Source organism: Protomyctophum parallelum (genome assembly GCF_964188405.1).
Source record: "Protomyctophum parallelum genome assembly, chromosome: 16".
NCBI classification, from domain to species: domain Eukaryota; kingdom Metazoa; phylum Chordata; class Actinopteri; order Myctophiformes; family Myctophidae; genus Protomyctophum; species Protomyctophum parallelum.
In genome coordinates this window covers 47,576,726-47,597,714 of record NC_139711.1, presented here as the reverse complement: position 1 = coordinate 47,597,714, position 20,989 = coordinate 47,576,726, and the positions used below count along the sequence as shown (strand labels likewise).

The window sequence follows — 20,989 nt, the reverse complement described above, 5'->3', positions numbered from 1 at the left end:
ACAATAAACTCTGAACAGAACCAGTATATTATACTAGGAGACAATAAACTCTGAACAGAACCAGTATATTATACTAGGAGACAATAAACTCTGAACAGAACCAGTATTTTATACTAGGAGACAATAAACTCTGAACAGAACCAGTATATTATACTAGGAGACAATAAACTCTGAACAGAACCAGTATATTATACTAGGAGACAATAAACTCTGAACAGAACCAGTATATTATACTAGGAGACGATAAACTCTGAACAGAACCAGTATATTATACTAGGAGACAATAAACTCTGAACAGAACCAGTATATTATACTAAAGGGCAATTGCCCACTTTTACCAATAAAATATGAAAGAAACTGTTACCAGGTTAACCCATTCTGAACGGGAACACTTTTTGGTGTCAGCATCATGTTATGCTTTAGCTATTGAAAAATAGCAGATCTACAAGCTCATAGCACGCCACGAGCTTGTAGGTCTGCTATTTTTGAAAAATCGAAGAACGACTGACATTTTTAGAATCTGATCACAGGTCAGAATGGGTTCATCAGACCAGTGTGTGTCCAGTGGAAACCTCGTATGAATCTGATCTCAGGTCAGAATGGGTCAATATATTTTCCGCCACTTTAAAAGTGAAATTGTGTTTACCCGGATAGTGCTGGTTGGCATGCATTGATCTCCTCTGGTCTTTATTTAAACATGACCGGGGCCACCATGCTCAATAACACATTCTGACCCGAGATCAGATTCATACGAGGTTTCCACTGGTCACACACTGGTCTGATTAACCCATTCTGACCTGAGATCAGATTTAAAAATAAGTCAGTCATTCTTCGATTTTTCAAAAATAGCAGATCTACAAGCTCATAGCGCGCCACCGAGTGGCGCGCTATGAGCTTGTAGATCTGCCATTTTTCAATAGCTAAAGCATAACACGATGCCAACACCAAAATGGGTTCCCGTTCAGAATGGGATAACAAGCTCGATAAGCCCAAAGCTTATTTATAACGGGTACGCAATAAGCTTATCGGATTTCTCCGGGTACCGAGCTCCATCCCTACACATGGGTATCAACGTTTTATTGCTCACGGTCAAGCGGTTCATGAGCTATGCCCGTTTAAAGTTTAAATGTTCAGTTTGAGTGCTATAGCGCCACCCATTGGCCAATGGTTGTGGGCTTTGTGTCCTCACCGTTTGGCATTGCCCTCTAGGTCGTCCCGATCAGATGGGGTGATCTGAAATCAGGGCCAATCGTAATTTTCAAATGATTGAGCCAAGTTTCACGAACACCTGACAGCACAGTTCAGCCACAACTGACATTTTTTGGTGGAAGGAGAAGAGAAAAATAAGGGAACAAGAGTCCCTTCGGGCTTGGCCCCTAAATGGACTTGTAACCCAACTGTAGGGAGTACAAACACAGTAAAGAATCTATGAAAAGGCAACACAATGAGCAGAAATGAACCATGTAAATACAACAAATTGAGCAGAGCACCGCAGGGAGTTGAACCCCGTTCTGGTAAACCAGGAGTACCACAACCAGTGCCTTAGTTTTTGTTTTATAATTTACAGGTCCAAATCAATCATTAGTTTCAATTTTGCAAAATATGTTTTAAACTTACTCTTGCCGACCTCCTGCAGCAAGATAATTAAAAGAAATAAAGGATAGCCTACACACTAAATTTGAATCATGACTATGATTGTCTTTATACAATTGAAAACCGGAAGACTCACTCCACAAATACCTTAAGGAAAACTCCTCAGACATAAACTAAGAAAATATTTTTGTCATGCTCATGAAGTGCTGCAAAGTGCTAAAAGTGAAAAGTGCAGCAGAAAACGTTTGGGTCATAGGCCCATCGTCAATGCCTCGCCTACTGACCGGCATGGATGATGAAGTTTTAGCTGCAAAATGGCAGCATAAATAAATCACATCAATACACACCACATAATGTGATGTGAACTGACGCTTCACTCGCACATTATTAAAGACATGCATCACATCAACCAACATCACATACCTACCCTAACCTAACCCTAAGTTCATTATGTGATGTGGGATGACATGATGAAGCCTTGCTCACCAATGTGAAATGAGACGAGACATAAACACACATCACATACCGGGCCTGTGTTCATAGGTGATGTGGGCCTACGTAATGAAGCTTTACTCACAAATTAGATCTGATAATATAGCACCGACAATGGTCTTATGACCTAGATGTTTGCTGCTGCACTTTTCACTTTAAGCACTTGGAGCGCTTTATGAACATGAACAAAATAGATTTTCTTGGTCTCTGCCCAAGCAGTTGGCCTTTAGGTTTTCGTGGAGCAAGTATTTTTCTATCTAGTTGTCCCATGTAGGAAACATGGGGCAAGACTGTACAATTTATGCCATTTGTGGACGATTGACATAAATTATACGAGGTAGCAGCATTCTTTGCGCCCCAGTATTTGTCAGCAATACTATGAACATTAGTACACAACACTATGGACGACATTAGAACACAACAGCAATAAACACAATTCATATGGCGTGAACAATGCCGACAGACGTGAATGACGAGCTATCCGCAATTGCTGTGAAATATCACATTAAAAAAAAACACATAAATGCACATCACATACCAGGCCTGTGTTCATATCTGATGTGAACTGACGTGTTGACGCTTTACTGGTAAATGACATGAAACAGCTCCAAATGAGAAACTGTACGCAAGACACGACCCGAATCACACACACACTAGTGAAGAGCTAGTGTCATAGATAGGTAAGAAAGAAATCACTACAAAATAAAGCAAAATGCGATTAAAACCTCTGAGACCACAAAAACAAATAACTTTATTAAAGCAAAGAATAGAAGAGAGAAAAGATGAACGTTGGGTAGAAACCTTGTACGTCCAAAACAGTTACTTTACTGGACAAATATTATTAATATAATAATCTGTGTTCCAATGTTATTATTTAGTCACAAGCTCTTGCTGATACTTCACTGGTTAGATATTAGAAAAACAGAATACTACAAGTTATTTAAAAAAAATCTAAATATTCAATAATGGATTATCTTTGCCTCGTGAGATTGGCTATTTGCTACTTTAGTGTGTGACACTGTAGCCTGGCCAAGTAAGGAAATTAATTTACAAAAGATTTAACTATGGAGATACAAGGTTTCTGCCCAACAGTCAAGGATAATAAACTACACTCACTTACCTTCAATATCAGCACTAAACAAAACACACCAACCAAGGAAGCAAATGACACAGCGGCCATCATTTACTTCCTCCGTCAGTTTACACAGACCTACAGCATAGTAAGCTGTAAACACAGTGTTAAGGGGCTACATGCTACCATAATGACACCAGACATAAGTCACATAAACCTCCACATCACATTTGTACACACATAAAACACTAGTGAAGAACTAGGGCAATAAGTAGGCAAGAAGAAAGAAATTACCTAAATAAAATAAAGCGAAATGCGATTAAAAACTATGACAACAAAAAATAAATAACTTTATTAAATCCAAAGAATAGAGAAGAGAAAGAGAAACACAAGAGAACATACAAATGTGATGTGGATGTGGACAGACTTTACCCGTAGATGTTAAACGATAAATAAATCACATGCCTCCACAAACATCATATAACGGTGATGTGGACTGGCATTAAACACACAAATAAAGTGAAACTATACATGGCGCGAAAGACAACCTACGGTATGGTAGCATGTAGCCCACTTAAACAAGCAGCAGGAATCAGACGGTTAACTAACCTTCACTGCTAACAGCAGCCAGCAACAGCATAGAGTTCACCCAGCAGTGGCAACAGCATAGAGTTCACCCAGCAGTGGCAACAGCATAGAGTTCACTCACACCTCCAGTCAGCTTCACTTTCTGAAACGGCAGGGGGAAAGAAAATAATTAGTTGTCGGCCTACAGGATGACATTTTGGAAGTCATAACAGTCACTGACAGGGCTGTGTCACCATTATTACACACTTTCCTGGGGTTTTATGTGTACAATATGTTTTTTCCACTTGTGTCCATGACTCCCTGGACACTTTAAAATACCAAAAAACTCATATTGTCCACATAAAAATCACTAGGAAAGTGTTTTTGATCTCCCAAACCTCATTAAAATAAGATCTGCTTGCAAAAGGGGTGAAGTGTCACTTTAATGTATAAATGCAATTAATGCATATAATTAGTTTAGCCCTAGAATGTCTGATCATTCATATACTATCATACACACACACAGATATAGAACACCCCGCATTGCTTCTGGTTGCGGCGCATAAATGTGATAAATGCTCAGTTTGTACTCAACCATTAAATAATTCCAAAGACGAAGAGTGAGATATTGTCCTCTAGTTTCATATCCATGTCAAAGTTCCAGCACAAAAGGCGTATTTAGTCAAATATCTCCACACCTTTCACTCCGGGCAAAAGGGTCCGGAATGACAGCTGGACTGAATTGACCAAAACTTCCTCTGATCACCACACACGTCATCACCAATTGACCAGCGAAGCACAAATGTTTGGGGCACAAAATCGGCAGGTGCGTTGCGATAGGTGCTGGGTAATTAATTAATCACACCACCTGCAAATTGTGCCCCAAACTTGTGTTTCCCTGATGACGTTTGTGACGATCAAAGGAAGTTTTGATTAAGTCCAGCTGTCATTCCGAGCGCCTTTGCCCGGAGAGAAAGCCGTCCGGGTGCAGCTCATGAAAAAGTGGAGATATTTGACTAAACAAACATTTTATCTTAATGACTTTCACATGGATGTGAAACTAGAGGACCATATCTGACTCCCAAGTCTTTGGAATTATTTATTGAGCGAGAACACATGGAGTACCGACCACATTTATGCCGCCGTTCTGCCACTGCAACCTCAAGTCTACAGCAGTGATCTATGGCTCTGGTATGTGAAATACTTCAATGTATGAAACAGACATTCTAGGGCTATAATCTGCCTTGTGCAACCATTTTTTTATGAAGCCTAAAAGCTATAAAGAAATTAAAACTTCGTATTCATATGTTGAACAGCAAACACAATTGTTAATCGCAATCCTTTGTATGACAATGAATGGTCAACTTAACATGTCGTAATGGTGACACAGCCCTAGTTTCTACTACAGCCACATGTAATCCAGGTACGTACCGTGGGGGGCCTTCCGTCGCTCGGTTGAAGATGGCCGGTATTAATAGAGCCGCGTAGGTTGTATGGCACAATACGTCCCGAGCACCGTACGCCTCGTAATCTCAGGGAGCGTCCGTTGACACCGTTATTCGTTTCAGCCCAGCCGAGTAGACACTCTATTACCAATACCAGCCATCTCCTGATGACTGCATCCAAGGTCACCGCATGACACCAAGGTCACATGATCAACCTGTAAGACACAAACATACACCAACATTACTCTTTATCCAGATGTTATACATTGTAGAAAATACATCTTTAGGAAATTCTTGCATTTTCCTTTTGCAACCAGATGTTATTTTAATGATGTTTGGGAAACAAAAAACACTTTCCTGGGGTTTAGATATTTCAAAGAGTCCATGGAGGACTCCATGATGTCATGGACACTGGGCTCACTTCCTTCCTGGACTACATGTTGTCTCAGTAAGACAGCCCTGCCCCCTATCCACAAGGAGGAGCAGTGGACCAAAGCATTGTGGGAATTGTAGTTCAGGAAGGAAGTGAGCCCGGTGTCCATGACACCATGGAGTCCATGGACACTTTTAAATACTAAAATATCTAAAAGCACATAAAAACCCCAGCAAAGTGTTGTCTCAAAAATCATGCAATTAAGATCTGGTTGCAAAAGGGGTGAAGTGGCCCTTTACAGTTGAAATCAAGTTGCTATGTATGGTAGAAATGGGCTTGTAGATCTGTTACTTTTGAATTCTGAGAAGTTTGTACATTTGAGTTTTCCATCCAGCAGTTAGTTTAGCTTGATCTTATGAATGTGTCTGAGCCAGTTACAACTTGTGTTACCATTATGTACTGAAGTAAAAGGCTATGGCAACAAAATGTATTTAAAGAAATGTTTGAAAGAAAAAGAAAAACAATCTGAAAATAGCAGATCTACAATATCAAAATGCATTGCATCACAAAGCATTGTGAGATTGTAGATCAGCTACTTCTAAATGGTCAAAATGTGGTTGTAGCCCAGTGGTAAATTGCAATGTAGCCAAAAGGATATATATATATTTTAAATAATCCAAATCTTCAAAATAACTAGTAAAGTGTCCACATAATAGAATATTAAAGTACAATATATTGTCCACAGTACTTCAGTAGAAGTAATTATTTACTTTCCACCTGTTTTAGTTTATTTGTTTGTGTCTCAAAAAGTACCAACACATTCCTCATATTGTTGTCCTTTTAGAGTCACAATAAACAACCAACAGTCCTTCTAACAACACTACTGTTTAAACAATAACAGAGTTAATGTTGGCTAAAAACCAACAGTCCTTCTAACAACACTAATGTTTAAACAATAACAGAGTTAATGTTGGCTAAAAACCATGCGGTTCTCAAACAAACCTCACCTTATTGCAGCTCCGCCCCAAACACTCTGCTATGCACCGCGTGGGCTCCATTTTGAAGCATAAGCCCCGCCTCCTGTATCCGGGTCTGTTGGTCATTGGTCCGTCAGAGTGAATGGATCACAGCTGTGTGGATTTACAGGGCGCACGCACGCGCACAGGCAGGCAGGCAGGCAGACGAAAAGGTTCGTCAAGAACTGCTGCATCCATAATAATCTTCAGACACATGCAGTGTCTGCTGGTGAACACTAGATGGCAGCAAAACGTCGGTTTACCAGTCTGTCCATGACAAACGACTTTAAACATGCCGTTTCTCTCTCTCTCTCTCTCTCTCTCTCTCTCTCTCTCTCTCTCTCTCTCTCTCTCTCTCTCTCTCTCTCTCTCTCACAGTGTATATTTCTCAAAATGTTATGATGAATTGAACAAGGTAAACAAGTCTAATGCTTTATTGGTCGTCCATGCACAGTTTGTATTGAGTTGTGCTATTGTAATTCTGCAAACTGTTAATAAATACTTCAATCAATCAATTAATATCAATCATACCAGCTCTCCATCTTTTAGAAGAGCGTACCAAATGAAACCAAATGGACCCATGGGGGGGGGGGGGGGGACCACTTGGGACCGCCTCAAGGCCCACTGGTGGTCCCTGGACCAGCATACATATAGCCACACCTTTAAAGCAGCCCACAGGTTAAAATTAAAAATGTCTTCAAAATCCTGACAGTTTTCTGAAAAACCTCATGTTTCTGTATCAGTGGTGCTCAATATTTCATGTCAAGGACCCCCAAAAAATATATGTAATATGCCTCCGCTCCCCATCTGAAAATATGTAGTTAGCATCTGATGCAGACTTATAGCATGTTATGTAGACAGCACTATAATTGCATTGTTATGTAGACAGCACTATAATTGCATTGTATGTAGTCATAGCACGTCATAGTATAGTATATATGTATAGTTTATATGTATAGTTTCATTATATAGATATTCCACTGTTACTTTCTTACTCATGTTTCATGATAAATGTTTTTATGTGATCTATTCCCATGCTTTTTTGTTCTTGCTTAATGTAAGTCGCTCTGGATTAAGAGCGTCTGCTAAATGCCTACATTGTAATTGTAACAGGTACCATGTCTTCAGCAATCAGATTCCCAGTCAGGAATGGAATGAAGCTCCTATACTGCATCTCGTCTCCAGTCCCTGGCACATGAACAGAACAGATCTTCTGGCAGCCTTTGATACAGCTAACATGATATTGTCTCGTTCATTGACATATAGGCCATTAGGCCAGGCTGGCTCTGTGGATGGACAGGGGACTGCATTCCCGTCACTGAGAGACCATCCAGACTGAGTAGAAAACAATCGTGCCATTTTATCATGATTATAAGTGAGGACCTGTTATATGAAGATAGGTTGAAAAGTGGTGAAGTGGTCCTTTAAGTAAAAACAAGTAAAAGTAATATAACATCAGTTCTTATGGCAGCTTTGCTACTGACACATCAGTTACTACTGACAGTTACTATGGCAGCTTTCCTAGTACTGACAGTTACTATTACAATTTAGGCATTTAGCAGACGCTCTTAATCCAGAGCGACTTACATTTAAGCAAGAACAAAAGCATGGGAATACATCACATAAAAGCATTTATCATGAAACATGCGTAAGCTAAGAAAGTAACAGTGGAATATCTATATAATGAAACTATACATACACTATACATATAAACTATACATATTGGCAGCTTTGCTATACGGACACATCACCAGATGACAAAGACATCTTTTCTTTGCAATTTATTGCTTATATAAACGCTCTCTAAACAATAGTTTTTGGCAAAAATAAAAATCTATCAATAATAATCACAAATAAAATTGTCACAATGACTTTTACATGACGACATATTGCACAGTTAAAGGAGCATTTCACCCAAAAGAATGCCTTATTTTCCATCGATGACTATACAACACCCCGTGAAGCCTTGTATTCGAGATCCGTTTTGTTTTTGTCGAGCGGCTCATCGGTCACTAGGAGACTCACTAATAAATGGGAGACTTAGGGCTGTATTTTCGTCAATGCAAAACCCCTTATCCCTAAACTACTGCTAAACCCCTTATCCATAAACTCAGGGTTCCTACACATTTGGAATTTCAAAATTCCATACATTTACCGAACTCAAATTTCGGCCCGTGGGACTTATCACTGCGCAAAAAGCATGGATTACGGATTGCAGGAAACCCCGTTAAGGTTCCGACAAACTCCGGTAGACTGTACCATCATCACACCTGTACATTACCGTATATTAACTGTATATACCTGTATATTACCGTATATATTAACTGTATATGCCTGCTAAACTTGAGGTTTACGGGGAGATCTAGTGCCCATAATTGCTCGTTAACTCCTCTTTTCACGCAGTGATACTCTACCCGGGAGAGAAAGAAAATAAGTTTAAAACTTCTTTGCACGTTTTTTTACCATTTTGAAAAACATTTTTTAATCAGACCAGTGTGTGTCCAGTGGAAACCTCGTATGAATCTGATCTCAGGTCAGAATGGGTTAATAGTACAACCAGCCGATCTACACTGACGCGCTGTGAGCTTGTAGACCGGCTATTTGAACTATAAAATATGTTTTTAAAAATGGTAAAAATAAAAATAAAAAAGAAATTGGGGATCAAGGGGTTTAGCATGGACTGAAATAAAGTGCTCAGTCTCCTACAAAACTCTTGGAATCCGCAGTTCAATAAATTATGAACGCGTCAAAAAAAAAAAAAAAAACGTAAAAAGAATATCCCATGAATTCAACACTTCATGGAGTGTGTACCTGATAGATATGAACAAAGTATTTTTACTCGGTGAACTACTTTAGGTATTTTTTCAGCAGAACATGTGGGTGCCGTTTCGATGGGAGGAACATGGATATATAAGGCTCTGCACTACCAACGAGTTGGAGACGGTTTCACAACGACAGCCTCAACTCAACCTCCGGCTGCATTTCTTACAACAAGGTCTGCAGATGAAAAAGACTTGATCAGCCGTCTACAAACGAACCCTGCAGTCCCAGCTGATCATACAGATTCCATCATTTAGCCCATTCTGAAGACCGGGCACCCATTTTGGTGTCGGCATCATGTTATGCTTTAGCTATTTAAAAAATAGCAGATCTACAAGCTCATATCGCGCCACCGAGTGGCGCGATACGAGCTTGTAGGTCTGCTATTTTTTGAAAAATCGAAGAGCGACTGACATTTCTAGAATCTGATCTCAGGTCAGAATGGGTTAATCAGACCAGTGTGTTGTCAGTGGAAAACTCGTATGAATCTGATCTCAGGTCAGAATGGGTTAAGATTTACAACCACCCAGTCCAGCCGACAAGACATTCCAAAGCATATACCGCTTGTATTCTACAACCATGGCCCTCTTCGGTGACGCAAGCGGAACCGCCTATAGAACTGCAGACTATTTATTTACTTCTATCGTTTTCAAACCGCGACGGAGGCGCTTCCGCCCCGTCTCAAGCCAACGAGAGGCACCGCAGAGCGCTAAAGGCTCATACATAGTCTGGATTTACGGTGGTGGGGTGACCACCGAACTACAACATGACGTCACGAGCCGCGGTGAAGAGCAAACCACCGCCACCGGTCCAGCCCTTCTCTCTGTTTTTACTCACCACCGCGCAACGTTATTTCAGCTCCGGTGGTCACCCTCATCACCGAAAATCCAGACTATGAATAGGCCTTAAGAGGCAAGCGAGTCGCCCTTCCTTCCGACGAGAATGCTCACTACTCGAGTCGACTAAGGCAGCGCGTTTCCGAGTTCCGTCCCGATAGGCACAGAATCCTACAGCATGTTTCGGGGGGGGGGGGGGGGGGGGGGGGGAATAATAATAATGCCCCAACTGGTTGCTGGTCAATCAATCACAGCGCGTCCTTTCCTTGCACAAAGCGGTATAGGCTTTGGGATGTCTGGCAGAACTGCTGTCCATTGTTGGCCAACTATATAGTTATGTTTTGTTTGTAGACGTCGTCGTGTGCATCGACACCAGAACGAATGCCCCGAGTTATGCTTGGTTGACACATCCCGGTGTCACCCACCCACCCACCCACCCACCGCACACATATCCGATCGACAAGTTCACAACGTGTTCCTGCCCTGTGCCCCAGTTGATCTTGTAGATCAGCCCGTTTTTTGGGGCGGTGTAACGTGACACACCCACGCACAACTATAAGTACATCTCAGGCTTTTTTACGCTGAGGCCATGTCATTAGAAAGAAGTGCAAACCTTTTTTGTCGCCCACAATTTAACACAGAAACACAGACATATTGGATCACAGAAATCAAGATGGATTTGTGTGGAATAACCTAAGTGTCATGGCGCCCCCAAGTGGCCGACCCTTTGTCAGAGTGCATACCACATACATAAAGGCTCACGTGGTCCTTCCTAGTCTAGTCCCAAAGCAACCCCCAGGCCCTGTCTCTCTCTCTCTCTAGTCCCAACCCCCAGGCCCTGTCTCTCTCTCTCTCTAGTCCCAACCCCCAGGCCCTGTCTCTCTCTCTCTAGTCCCAACCCCAGGCCCTGTCTCTCTCTCTCTAGTCCCAACCCCCAGGCCCTGTCTCTCTCTCTCTAGTCCCAACCCCCAGGCCCTGTCTCTCTCTCTCTAGTCCCAACCCCCAGGCCTGTCTCTCTCTCTCTAGTCCCAACCCCCAGGCCCTGTCTCTCTCTCTCTAGTCCCAACCCCCAGGCCCTGTCTCTCTCTCTAGTCCCAACCCCCAGGCCCTGTCTCTCTCTCTAGTCCCAACCCCCAGGCCCTGTCTCTCTCTCTCTAGTCCCAACCCCCAGCCCTGTCTCTCTCTCTCTAGTCCCAACCCCCAGGCCCTGTCTCTCTCTCTCTAGTCCCAACCCCCAGGCCCTGTCTCTCTCTCTAGTCCCAACCCCCAGGGCCCTGTCTCTCTCTCTCTAGTCCAACCCCCAGGCCCTGTCTCTCTCTCTCTCTCTAGTCCCAACCCCCAGGCCCTGTCTCTCTCTCTCTAGTCCCAACCCCTAGGCCTGTCTGTCTCTCTCTAGTCCCAACCCCCAGGCCCTGTCTCTCTCTCTCTAGTCCCAACCCCCAGGCCCTGTCTCTCTCTCTAGTCCCAACCCCCAGGCCCTGTCTCTCTCTCTAGTCCCAACCCCCAGGCCCTGTCTCTCTCTCTAGTCCCAACCCCCAGGCCCTGTCTCTCTCTCTAGTCCCAACCCCAGGCCCTGTCTCTCTCTCTAGTCCCAACCCCAGGCCCTGTCTCTCTCTCTCTAGTCCCAACCCCCAGGCCCTGTCTCTCTCTCTCTAGTCCCAACCCCAGGCCCTGTCTCTCTCTCTAGTCCCAACCCCAGGCCCTGTCTCTCTCTCTAGTCCCAACCCCAGGCCCTGTCTTCTCTCTCTAGTCCCAACCCCCAGGCCCTGTTCTCTCTCTCTCTAGTCCCAACCCCCAGGCCCTGTCTCTCTCTCTAGTCCCAACCCCAGGCCCTGTCTCTCTCTCTCTAGTCCCAACCCCCAGGCCCTGTCTCTCTCTCTCTAGTCCCAACCCCCAGGCCCTGTCTCTCTCTCTCTAGTCCCAACCCCCAGGCCCTGTCTCTCTCTCTCTAGTCCCAACCCCCAGGCCCTGTCTCTCTCTCTAGTCCCAACCCCCAGGCCCTGTCTCTCTCTCTCTAGTCCCAACCCCCAGGCCCTGTCTCTCTCTCTAGTCCCAACCCCCAGGCCCTGTCTCTCTCTCTCTAGTCCCAACCCCAGGCCCCGTCTCTCTCTCTCTAGTCCCAACCCCCAGGCCCTCTCTCTCTCTAGTCCCAACCCCCAGGCCCTGTCTCTCTCTCTCTAGTCCCAACCCCCAGGCCCTCTCTCTCTCTCTAGATCCCAACCCCAGGCCCTGTCTCTCTCTCTCTAGTCCCAACCCCCAGGCCCTCTCTCTCTCTAGTCCAACCCCTTCACACTGTGATGCGTTTTCGGATTTTTAAGCGCCGTTTTCCATCGGTTTTCAAAAGAAACATGTCCAGTGTGCAACCACCTTTACTGTCCACAATATCGTAGAAATGAGAAACAAAAGACTATAATAATAATGATAATAATAATAAAACAATAAGAAACAAAAACAACACATTATTTTCCTGGCTGGCTCCAGTTCTTCGTTTTCTTTTGCACAGCCATGCTCTCTCGTCCGTCCTGGACCGTCTAAGTCTTAGACACGTCCTTATAGACTCTAAGACAAGAAGTTGGCGTTCCTTTCTCTTGCTAAGACGGCCAAGGAAAGAGCACACCTGTGCCATTTATTACTGTGTTAAGACGTCCGTCCGTCTGTCTGTCCGTCCGTTCAGTTCACAGCAAAGTTCCGCCGATAGATCGCTCCATGGGGGGGGGGGGGGGGGGGGGGGGGGGCTCTCAGCTCTGACCCTTAAGAATGGCTTCCTTCCGTCATTAAATACATAGACCAGCAGGCAGGCAGTCAGTCTCATTTGGCAGCTTGCAGTTACATTGCTCAGCTACGGAAAGGCCTGGAATTAAATGTGGCTGAGCAGAGTGTCTTGTGGGAAACACCTTCAGATAAATGTGGCTGAGCAGAGCGTCTTGGAAACACCTTCAGATAAATGTGGCTGAGCAGAGTGTCTTGGAAACACCTTCAGATAAATGTGGCTGAGCAGAGCGTCTTGGAAACACCTTCAGATAAATGTGGCTGAGCGGAGCGTCTTGGAAACACCTTCAGATAAATGTGGCTGAGCAGAGTGTCTTGGAAACACCTTCAGATAAATGTGGCTGAGCAGAGTGTCTTGGAAACACCTTCAGATAAATGTGGCTGAGCAGAGCGTCTTGGAAACACCTTCAGATAAATGTGGCTGAGCAGAGCGTCTTGGAAACACCTTCAGATAAATGTGGCTGAGCAGAGTGTCTTGTGGAAACACGTTCAGATGTTCAGGTTTTCCACCTCCATGTTGAGCTCCGGACACAGTTCCTTGAGAAACATCTCCATCAGTACCTGAGGGCAGAGGAGAGGAGAGGAGAGGAGAGGAGAGGAGAGGAGAGGAGAGGAGAGGAGAGGAGAGGAGAGGAGAGGAGAGGAGAGGAGAGGAGAGGAGAGGACAAACTAGTTGATGTTCGGCCGTTTAACCAATGTTTGTAACCAACTGAACTCTCCCAGAAAGCAGAAATGGTTTACCCTTTGAGCTTGTAGATCGGCAATTTTCGGTACGCGACACCAACGTGTAAATGAGGCTAGACAACGATAATAATTACTACAGTAGAAAGTTAATTCTATGTCAAAATGATCCCTGGCCATTAATAATTGACATTAATGCACTATTATTGCCCTCTATAACTAGGCCCACAATTAAAAATAAATTGTTCATCTTTTTTAAACCTCAAGCGTGAAAGAGAATGTCAACGACCCCCAAAATGATATGTAAATGGCCGCCGACCCCCCCCATCTAAAAATATGTTGTTGTTTTCAGAAAGCTGTCCGGACAGATTTTAGAATCTGATCTGAGGTCTTATATGGGTTTTATGCAGTGTCAAAAAAACACTCACATAGAGCAGGTGTGTGTTGTGTCAGTGGTTAGTGTCAGTGGTTCTCACATAGAGCAGGTGTGTGTTGTGTCAGTGGTTAGTGTCAGTGATTCTCACATAGAGCAGGTGTGTGTTGTGTCAGTGATTCTCACATAGAGCAGGTGTGTGTTGTGTCAGTGGTTCTCACATAGAGCAGGTGTGTGTTGTGTCAGTGATTCTCACATAGAGCAGGTGTGTGTTGTGTCAGTGATTAGTGTCAGTGGTTCTCACATAGAGCAGGTGTGTGTTGTGTCAGTGGTTAGTGGCAGTGGTTCTCACATAGAGCGGTGTGTGTTGTGTCAGTGATTAGTGGCAGTGGTTCTCACATAGAGCAGGTGTGTGTTGTGTCAGTGGTTAGTGTCAGTGGTTCTCACATAGAGCAGGTGTGTGTTGTGTCAGTGGTTAGTGTCAGTGGTTCTCACATAGAGCAGGTGTCTGTTGTGTCAGTGGTTAGTGTCAGTGGTTCTCACATAGAGCAGGTGTGTGTTGTGTCAGTGGTTAGTGTCAGTGGTTCTCACATAGAGCAGGTGTGTGTTGTGTCAGTGATTAGTGTCAGTGGTTCTCACATAGAGAAGGTGTCTGTTGTGTCAGTGGTTAGTGTCAGTGGTTCTCACATAGAGAAGGTGTGTGTTGTGTCAGTGATTAGTGTCAGTGGTTCTCACATAGAGCAGGTGTGTGTTGTGTCAGTGGTTAGTGTCAGTGGTTCTCACATAGAGCAGGTGTGTGTTGTGTCAGTGATTAGTGTCAGTGGTTCTCACATAGAGCAGGTGTGTGTTGTGTCAGTGGTTAGTGTCAGTGGTTCTCACATAGAGCAGGTGTGTGTTGTGTCAGTGATTAGTGTCAGTGGTTCTCACATAGAGCAGGTGTGTGCTGTGTCAGTGGTTAGTGTCAGTGGTTCTCACATAGAGCAGGTGTCTGTTGTGTCAGTGGTTAGTGTCAGTGGTTCTCACATAGAGCAGGTGTGTGTTGTGTCAGTGGTTAGTGTCAGTGGTTCTCACATAGAGCAGGTGTCTGTTGGCGCTGGCCTCTTGCAGCCCGTTGAAGACCCTGATGATTCCGTAGCGGGCGTTCTGCTGGCCAACCAGATTCGCCAGGGCCTCTGACATCACAGGTGACATCGTCAATGCAAAGGAGGAAAACGGAGAGGTCAGAGGTCGTGAGGAAAGGAAACACGTTGTTAACGGGTTGAGGTACTTAGTACGGTCTGGTGCCCAGGAGGACGGTCTGGGGCCCAGGAGTACGGTCTGGGGCCCAGGAGTACGGTCTGGTGCCCAGGAGGACGGTCTGGTGCCCAGGAGGACGGTCTGGGGCCCAGGAGTACGGTCTGGGGCCCAGGAGTACGGTCTGGGGCCCAGGAGTACGGTCTGGTGCCCAGGAGTACGGTCTGGGGCCCAGGAGTACGGTCTGGGGCCCAGGAGTACAGTCTGGTGCCCAGGAGTACGGTCTGGTGCCCAGGAGTACGGTCTGGTGCCCAGGAGTACGGTCTGGGGCCCAGGAGTACGGTCTGGTGCCCAGGAGTACGGTCTGGTGCCCAGGAGGACGGTCCGGGGCCCAGGAGTACGGTCTGGTGCCCAGGAGGACGGTCTGGGGCCCAGGAGTACGGTCTGGTGCCCAGGAGTACAGTCTGGTGCCCAGGAGTACGGTCTGGTGCCCAGGAGTACGGTCTGGTGCCCAGGAGTACGGTCTGGGGCCCAGGAGTACGGTCTGGTGCCCAGGAGTACGGTCTGGTGCCCAGGAGTACGGTCTGGGGCCCAGGAGTACGGTCTGGTGCCCAGGAGTACGGTCTGGGGCCCAGGAGTACGGTCCGGGGCCCAGGAGTACGGTCCGGGGCCCAGGAGTACGGTCCGGTGCCCAGGAGTACGGTCCGGTGCCCAGGAGTACGGTCTGGGACCCAGGAGTACGGTCCGGGGCCCAGGAGTACGGTCCGGTGCCCAGGAGTACGGTCTGGTGCCCAGGAGTACGGTCTGGTGCCCAGGAGTACGGTCTGGGGCCCAGGAGTACGGTCCGGGGCCCAGGAGTACGGTCCGGGGCCCAGGAGTACGGTCCGGGGCCCAGGAGGACGGTCCGGTGCCCAGGAGGACGGTCCGGGGCCCAGGAGTACGGTCCGGGGCCCAGGAGTACGGTCTGGTGCCCAGGAGTACGGTCCGGGGCCCAGGAGTACGGTCTGGTGCCCAGGAGTACGGTCTGGGGCCCAGGAGTACGGTCTGGTGCCCAGGAGTACGGTCTGGTGCCCAGGAGTACGGTCTGGTGCCCAGGAGTACGGTCCGGGGCCCAGGAGTACGGTCTGGTGCCCAGGAGTACGGTCTGGTGCCCAGGAGTACGGTCTGGTGCCCAGGAGTACGGTCTGGTGCCCAGGAGTACGGTCTGGTGCCCAGGAGTACGGTCTGGTGCCCAGGAGTACGGTCCGGGGCCCAGGAGTACGGTCTGGTGCCCAGGAGTACGGTCTGGTGCCCAGGAGTACGGTCTGGGGCCCAGGAGTACGGTCTGGTGCCCAGGAGTACGGTCCGGGGCCCAGGAGTACGGTCCGGTGCCCAGGAGTACGGTCCGGGGCCCAGGAGTACGGTCTGGGGCCCAGGAGTACGGTCTGGTGCCCAGGAGGACGGTCTGGTGCCCAGGAGTACGGTCTGGTGCCCAGGAGGACGGTCCGGTGCCCAGGAGTACGGTCCGGGGCCCAGGAGTACGGTCTGGGGCCCAGGAGTACGGTCTGGGGCCCAGGAGTACGGTCCGGTGCCCAGGAGTACGGTCTGGTGCCCAGGAGTACGGTCTGGGGCCCAGGAGGACGGTCAGGTGCCCAGGAGTACGGTCTGGTGCCCAGGAGTACGGTCTGGTGCCCAGGAGGACGGTCTGGTGCCCAGGAGTACGGTCTGGGGCCCAGGAGTACGGTCTGGGGCCCAGGAGTACGGTCTGGGGCCCAGGAGTACGGTCCGGTGCCCAGGAGTACGGTCCGGGGCCCAGGAGTACGGTCCGGGGCCCAGGAGTACGGTCTGGGGCCCAGGAGTACGGTCTGGTGCCCAGGAGTACGGTCTGGGGCCCAGGAGTACGGTCTGGTGCCCAGGAGTACGGTCTGGGGCCCAGGAGTACGGTCTGGTGCCCAGGAGTACGGTCCGGGGCCCAGGAGTACGGTCCGGGGCCCAGGAGTACGGTCTGGGGCCCAGGAGTACGGTCTGGTGCCCAGGAGTACGGTCTGGGGCCCAGGAGTACGGTCTGGTGCCCAGGAGTACGGTCTGGTGCCCAGGAGTACGGTCTGGTGCCCAGGAGTACGGTCTGGTGCCCAGGAGTACGGTCTGGGGCCCAGGAGTACGATCTGGGGCCCAGGAGTACGGTCTGGGGCCCAGGAGTACGGTCTGGGGCCCAGGAGTACGGTCTGGGGCCCAGGAGTACGGTCTGGGGCCCAGGAGTACAGTGATACGTCATCGAAAATGCCCTCTAAATCATACCGCCTAATTATATATATATAAAAAAAGGTTACGGGCGCTCCACTGTCCAGTCGCTAGTCGCGATAGATTTAATACCTTACCTCCCGTTGTTGTCGATCGCCTCTAGAGTGGTTTGGCTACACTTGGAAACCCAGAGGGTGAACAGGTGAACCAGGGTTAGTGAGGCTGCAGTAGTCAGAGCATACCTGGGATGTTGTCCAGTAGTTTCTGCTGGGCTCTCTCCTTGGTCTCGCTGCGTTCCGAGTCCGTCCTCACGGTGAGGTGCGGCGCCAGCTTGCCGTTGGGCCAGAACGTGTCCCGGAACAGGTTGACGTAACAGACCAGCATCTGCTCCGAGAAGATCCAGTTCACCGTGTCTCGGATCTGTCTGGAGAAAAGAAAAGGAGCACATTAGTGCATTCTGGACGGGAACCCCTTTTGGTGTTTTAAAGGAGAATTCCATACCAAAAGGCTTTCTTACCTTTCTTTATAGTCGTTACGTCCCCACCAAAGAGGTCCAGGTGTTATTTTGTGCAAAAGCTCCTCATTGGCTATTTCCCCTACCATAAGCCCTGAATTGAATGGGGCTATGGGGTGTTGTGCTAATTCGCTTATTTCCATCGCTCAAAATTATAATTTCTTTGTATATATCCTCTCTTCATAATGTAAATATTATCCCAAGCGGCACACTTTACTACTTCTTTCGATGGAAATAAGCGAATTAGCATAACACCCCATAGCCCCATTCAATTCCCATTCAATTCAATGCATTTCATTGAGGGCTCATGGTAGGGGAAATAGCCAATAAGGTGATTTTGCACAAAGAAACAACTGTACCTCTTTGGTGGGGACGTAACAACTACAAAGAAAGATAAGAAAGCATTCTAGCATGGAATTGTCCTTTAAAGGACAACTTTAGTTTTTTTCAACCAAGGTTCATGTTTTAGGTTGTTATTAGAGAAACTAAAAGATGAGTGTTATTTTTTTATTTGCTGCTTTCTTTCGTTTTAGGGATTTTAGCTGTTTTTGACAGGGGGGCGGGGGCATTCGAGCATGGGGCTAAATATGTATTTTTTTTACAAAATATTATGGAGATTTATTATTTTATTATTTACTATAGTCCTAATAAACCCCAGGAAATGACATCTGGCTACAAATAAATCACAGGATCTACTGAATATGAAGGTAGCCTACTGGGGGGAAGCCACACTGTGTGTCATAGGCTCAATGTCAGTTTGACACATTCAGTAGATCTTGTGATGTTTTGTGGCCAGATGTAATTTCCAGGGGTTTATTGGGGCTATAGTAAATAATTAAAAAAGAAATCGCTATAAAATGTTGTAAAAAAATACATAAAGCCCCATGCTCGAATGCCCCCCCCCCCCTGTCAAAAACAGCTAAAATCCCTAAAACGAAAGAAAGCAGCAAATGAAAAAAAAAACTCTCATCTTTTACTTTCTCTAATAACAACCTAAAACATGAACCTTGGTTTCTCTAATAACCTAAAACATGAACCTTGGTTGAAAAAAACTAAAGTTGTCCTTTAAGCATCATGTTATGCTTTAGCTATTGAAAAAATAGCAGATCTACAAGTTCATAGCGCGCCACTCGGTGGCGCGCTATGAACTTGTAGATCTGCTATTTTTTTTAAATCGACTGACAGAAACAGTTTTTCGGAAAACTGTCAGGATTCAGAAGAAATTCATGGCATCGTTCCCAGGTCAAAATGAGTTAGTCCACTAGCCAGAATATGAACCCGGACATGTTCAGTACACCAAAGTTTTATGTTATAAATGTTGAGTAGGGGTCCCCAGCATGTAGAAACTGATGTTATAAATGTTGAGTAGGGGTCCCCAGCATGTAGAAACTGATGTTATAAATGTTTAGTAGGGGTCCCCAGCATGTAGAAACTGATGTTATAAATGTTTAGTAGGGGTCCCCAGCATGTAGAAACTGATGTTATAAATGTTTAGTAGGGGTCCCCAGCATGTAGAAACTGATGTTATAAATGTTTAGTATGGGTCCCCAGCATGTAGAAACTGATGTTATAAATGTTGAGTAGGGGTCCCCAGCATGTAGAAACTGATGTTATAAATGTTGAGTAGGGGTCCCCAGCATGTATAAACTGATGTTATAAATGTTGAGTAGGGGTCCCCAGGATGTAGAAACTGATTATTATGTTGTTATAAATGTTGAGTAATAATAATAATAATAAAACTTTATTATTAGCACCTTTCATGACATGAAATGCAGCTCAAAGTGCTTTACAGAACAATGGAGAATAAAAGAAAAGCAAGGCAACGACATTAAAAAACAAGCAGTAATGCAATACAGTGAGGACATGAATAACAAAAAAATAAAAGATCAATTAAAAGCAATGTTGTAGAGGTGGGTCTTGAGCTGAGCTTTAAAAATGTCTACAGAGGCTGCCTGTCGAAGGTACAGTGTTATTAAACTACAGAGGCTGCCTGACGAAGGTACAGTGTTATTAAACTACAGAGGCTGCCTGACGAAGGTACAGTGTTATTAAACTACAGAGGCTGCCTGACGAAGGTACAGTGTTATTAAACTACAGAGGCTGCCTGACGAAGGTACAGTGTTATTAAACTACAGAGGCTGCCTGTCGAAGGTACAGTGTTATTATACTACAGAGGCTGCCTGTCGAAGGTACAGTGTTATTAAACTACAGAGGCTGCCTGTCGAAGGTACAGTGTTATTAAACTACAGAGGCTGCCTGTCGAAGGTACAGTGTTATTAAACTACAGAGGCTGCCTGTCGAAGGTACAGTGTTATTAAACTACAGAGGCTGCCTGTCGAAGGTACAGTGTTATTAAACTACAGAGGCTGCCTGACGAAGGTACAGTGTTATTAAACTACAGAGGCTGCCTGACGAAGGTACAGTGTTATTAAACTACAGAGGCTGCCTGTCGAAGGTACAGTGTTATTAAACTACAGAGGCTGCCTGACGAAGGTACAGTGTTATTAAACTACAGAGGCTGCCTGTTGAAGGTACAGTGTTATTAAACTACAGAGGCTGCCTGACGAAGGTACAGTGTTATTAAACTACAGAGGCTGCCTGACGAAGGTACAGTGGGAGTTTATTAAACTACAGAGGCTGCCTGACGAAGGTACAGTGTTATTAAACTACAGAGGCTGCCTGTCGAAGGTACAGTGGGAGTTTGTTCCATGCCGACGGCCCGTAGAAGCAAAAAGCTGCTTCCCCGTATTTCTTAGTTGCCATTGTTTTAGGCAAAGCGAGCAGGCGAGCAGTGGAAGACCTTAGCGGGCGGTTTGGGACATATTTAGGCAGGCAGTCATGAAGGTAGGAAGGTTTGGGACATATTTAGACAGGCAGTCATGAAGGTAGGAAGGTTTGGGACATATTTAGACAGGCAGTCATGTAGGTAGGAAGGTTTGGGACATATTTAGACAGGCAGTCATGTAGGTAGGAAGGTTTGGGACA

At 46.2% G+C, this 20,989-nt stretch overlaps 1 protein-coding gene across 1 annotated transcript in view; it reads right to left on the bottom strand.

The window, feature by feature from the left end:
- Positions 1–13,285: 13,285 nt before the first annotated feature.
- Positions 13,286–20,989, bottom strand: part of snx25 (sorting nexin 25) — a 64,472-nt gene continuing 56,768 nt past the window's right edge. Inside the window, exons 20-22 of the mRNA XM_083785105.1 lie at positions 17,733–17,914; positions 15,109–15,209; positions 13,286–13,544 (exon numbers count right to left, since the gene is read on the bottom strand). Of these exons, the coding sequence (XP_083641231.1) occupies positions 13,473–13,544; positions 15,109–15,209; positions 17,733–17,914 (355 nt within the window). The 3' untranslated portion in view covers positions 13,286–13,472. The remainder of the gene's footprint in view (positions 13,545–15,108; positions 15,210–17,732; positions 17,915–20,989) is intronic.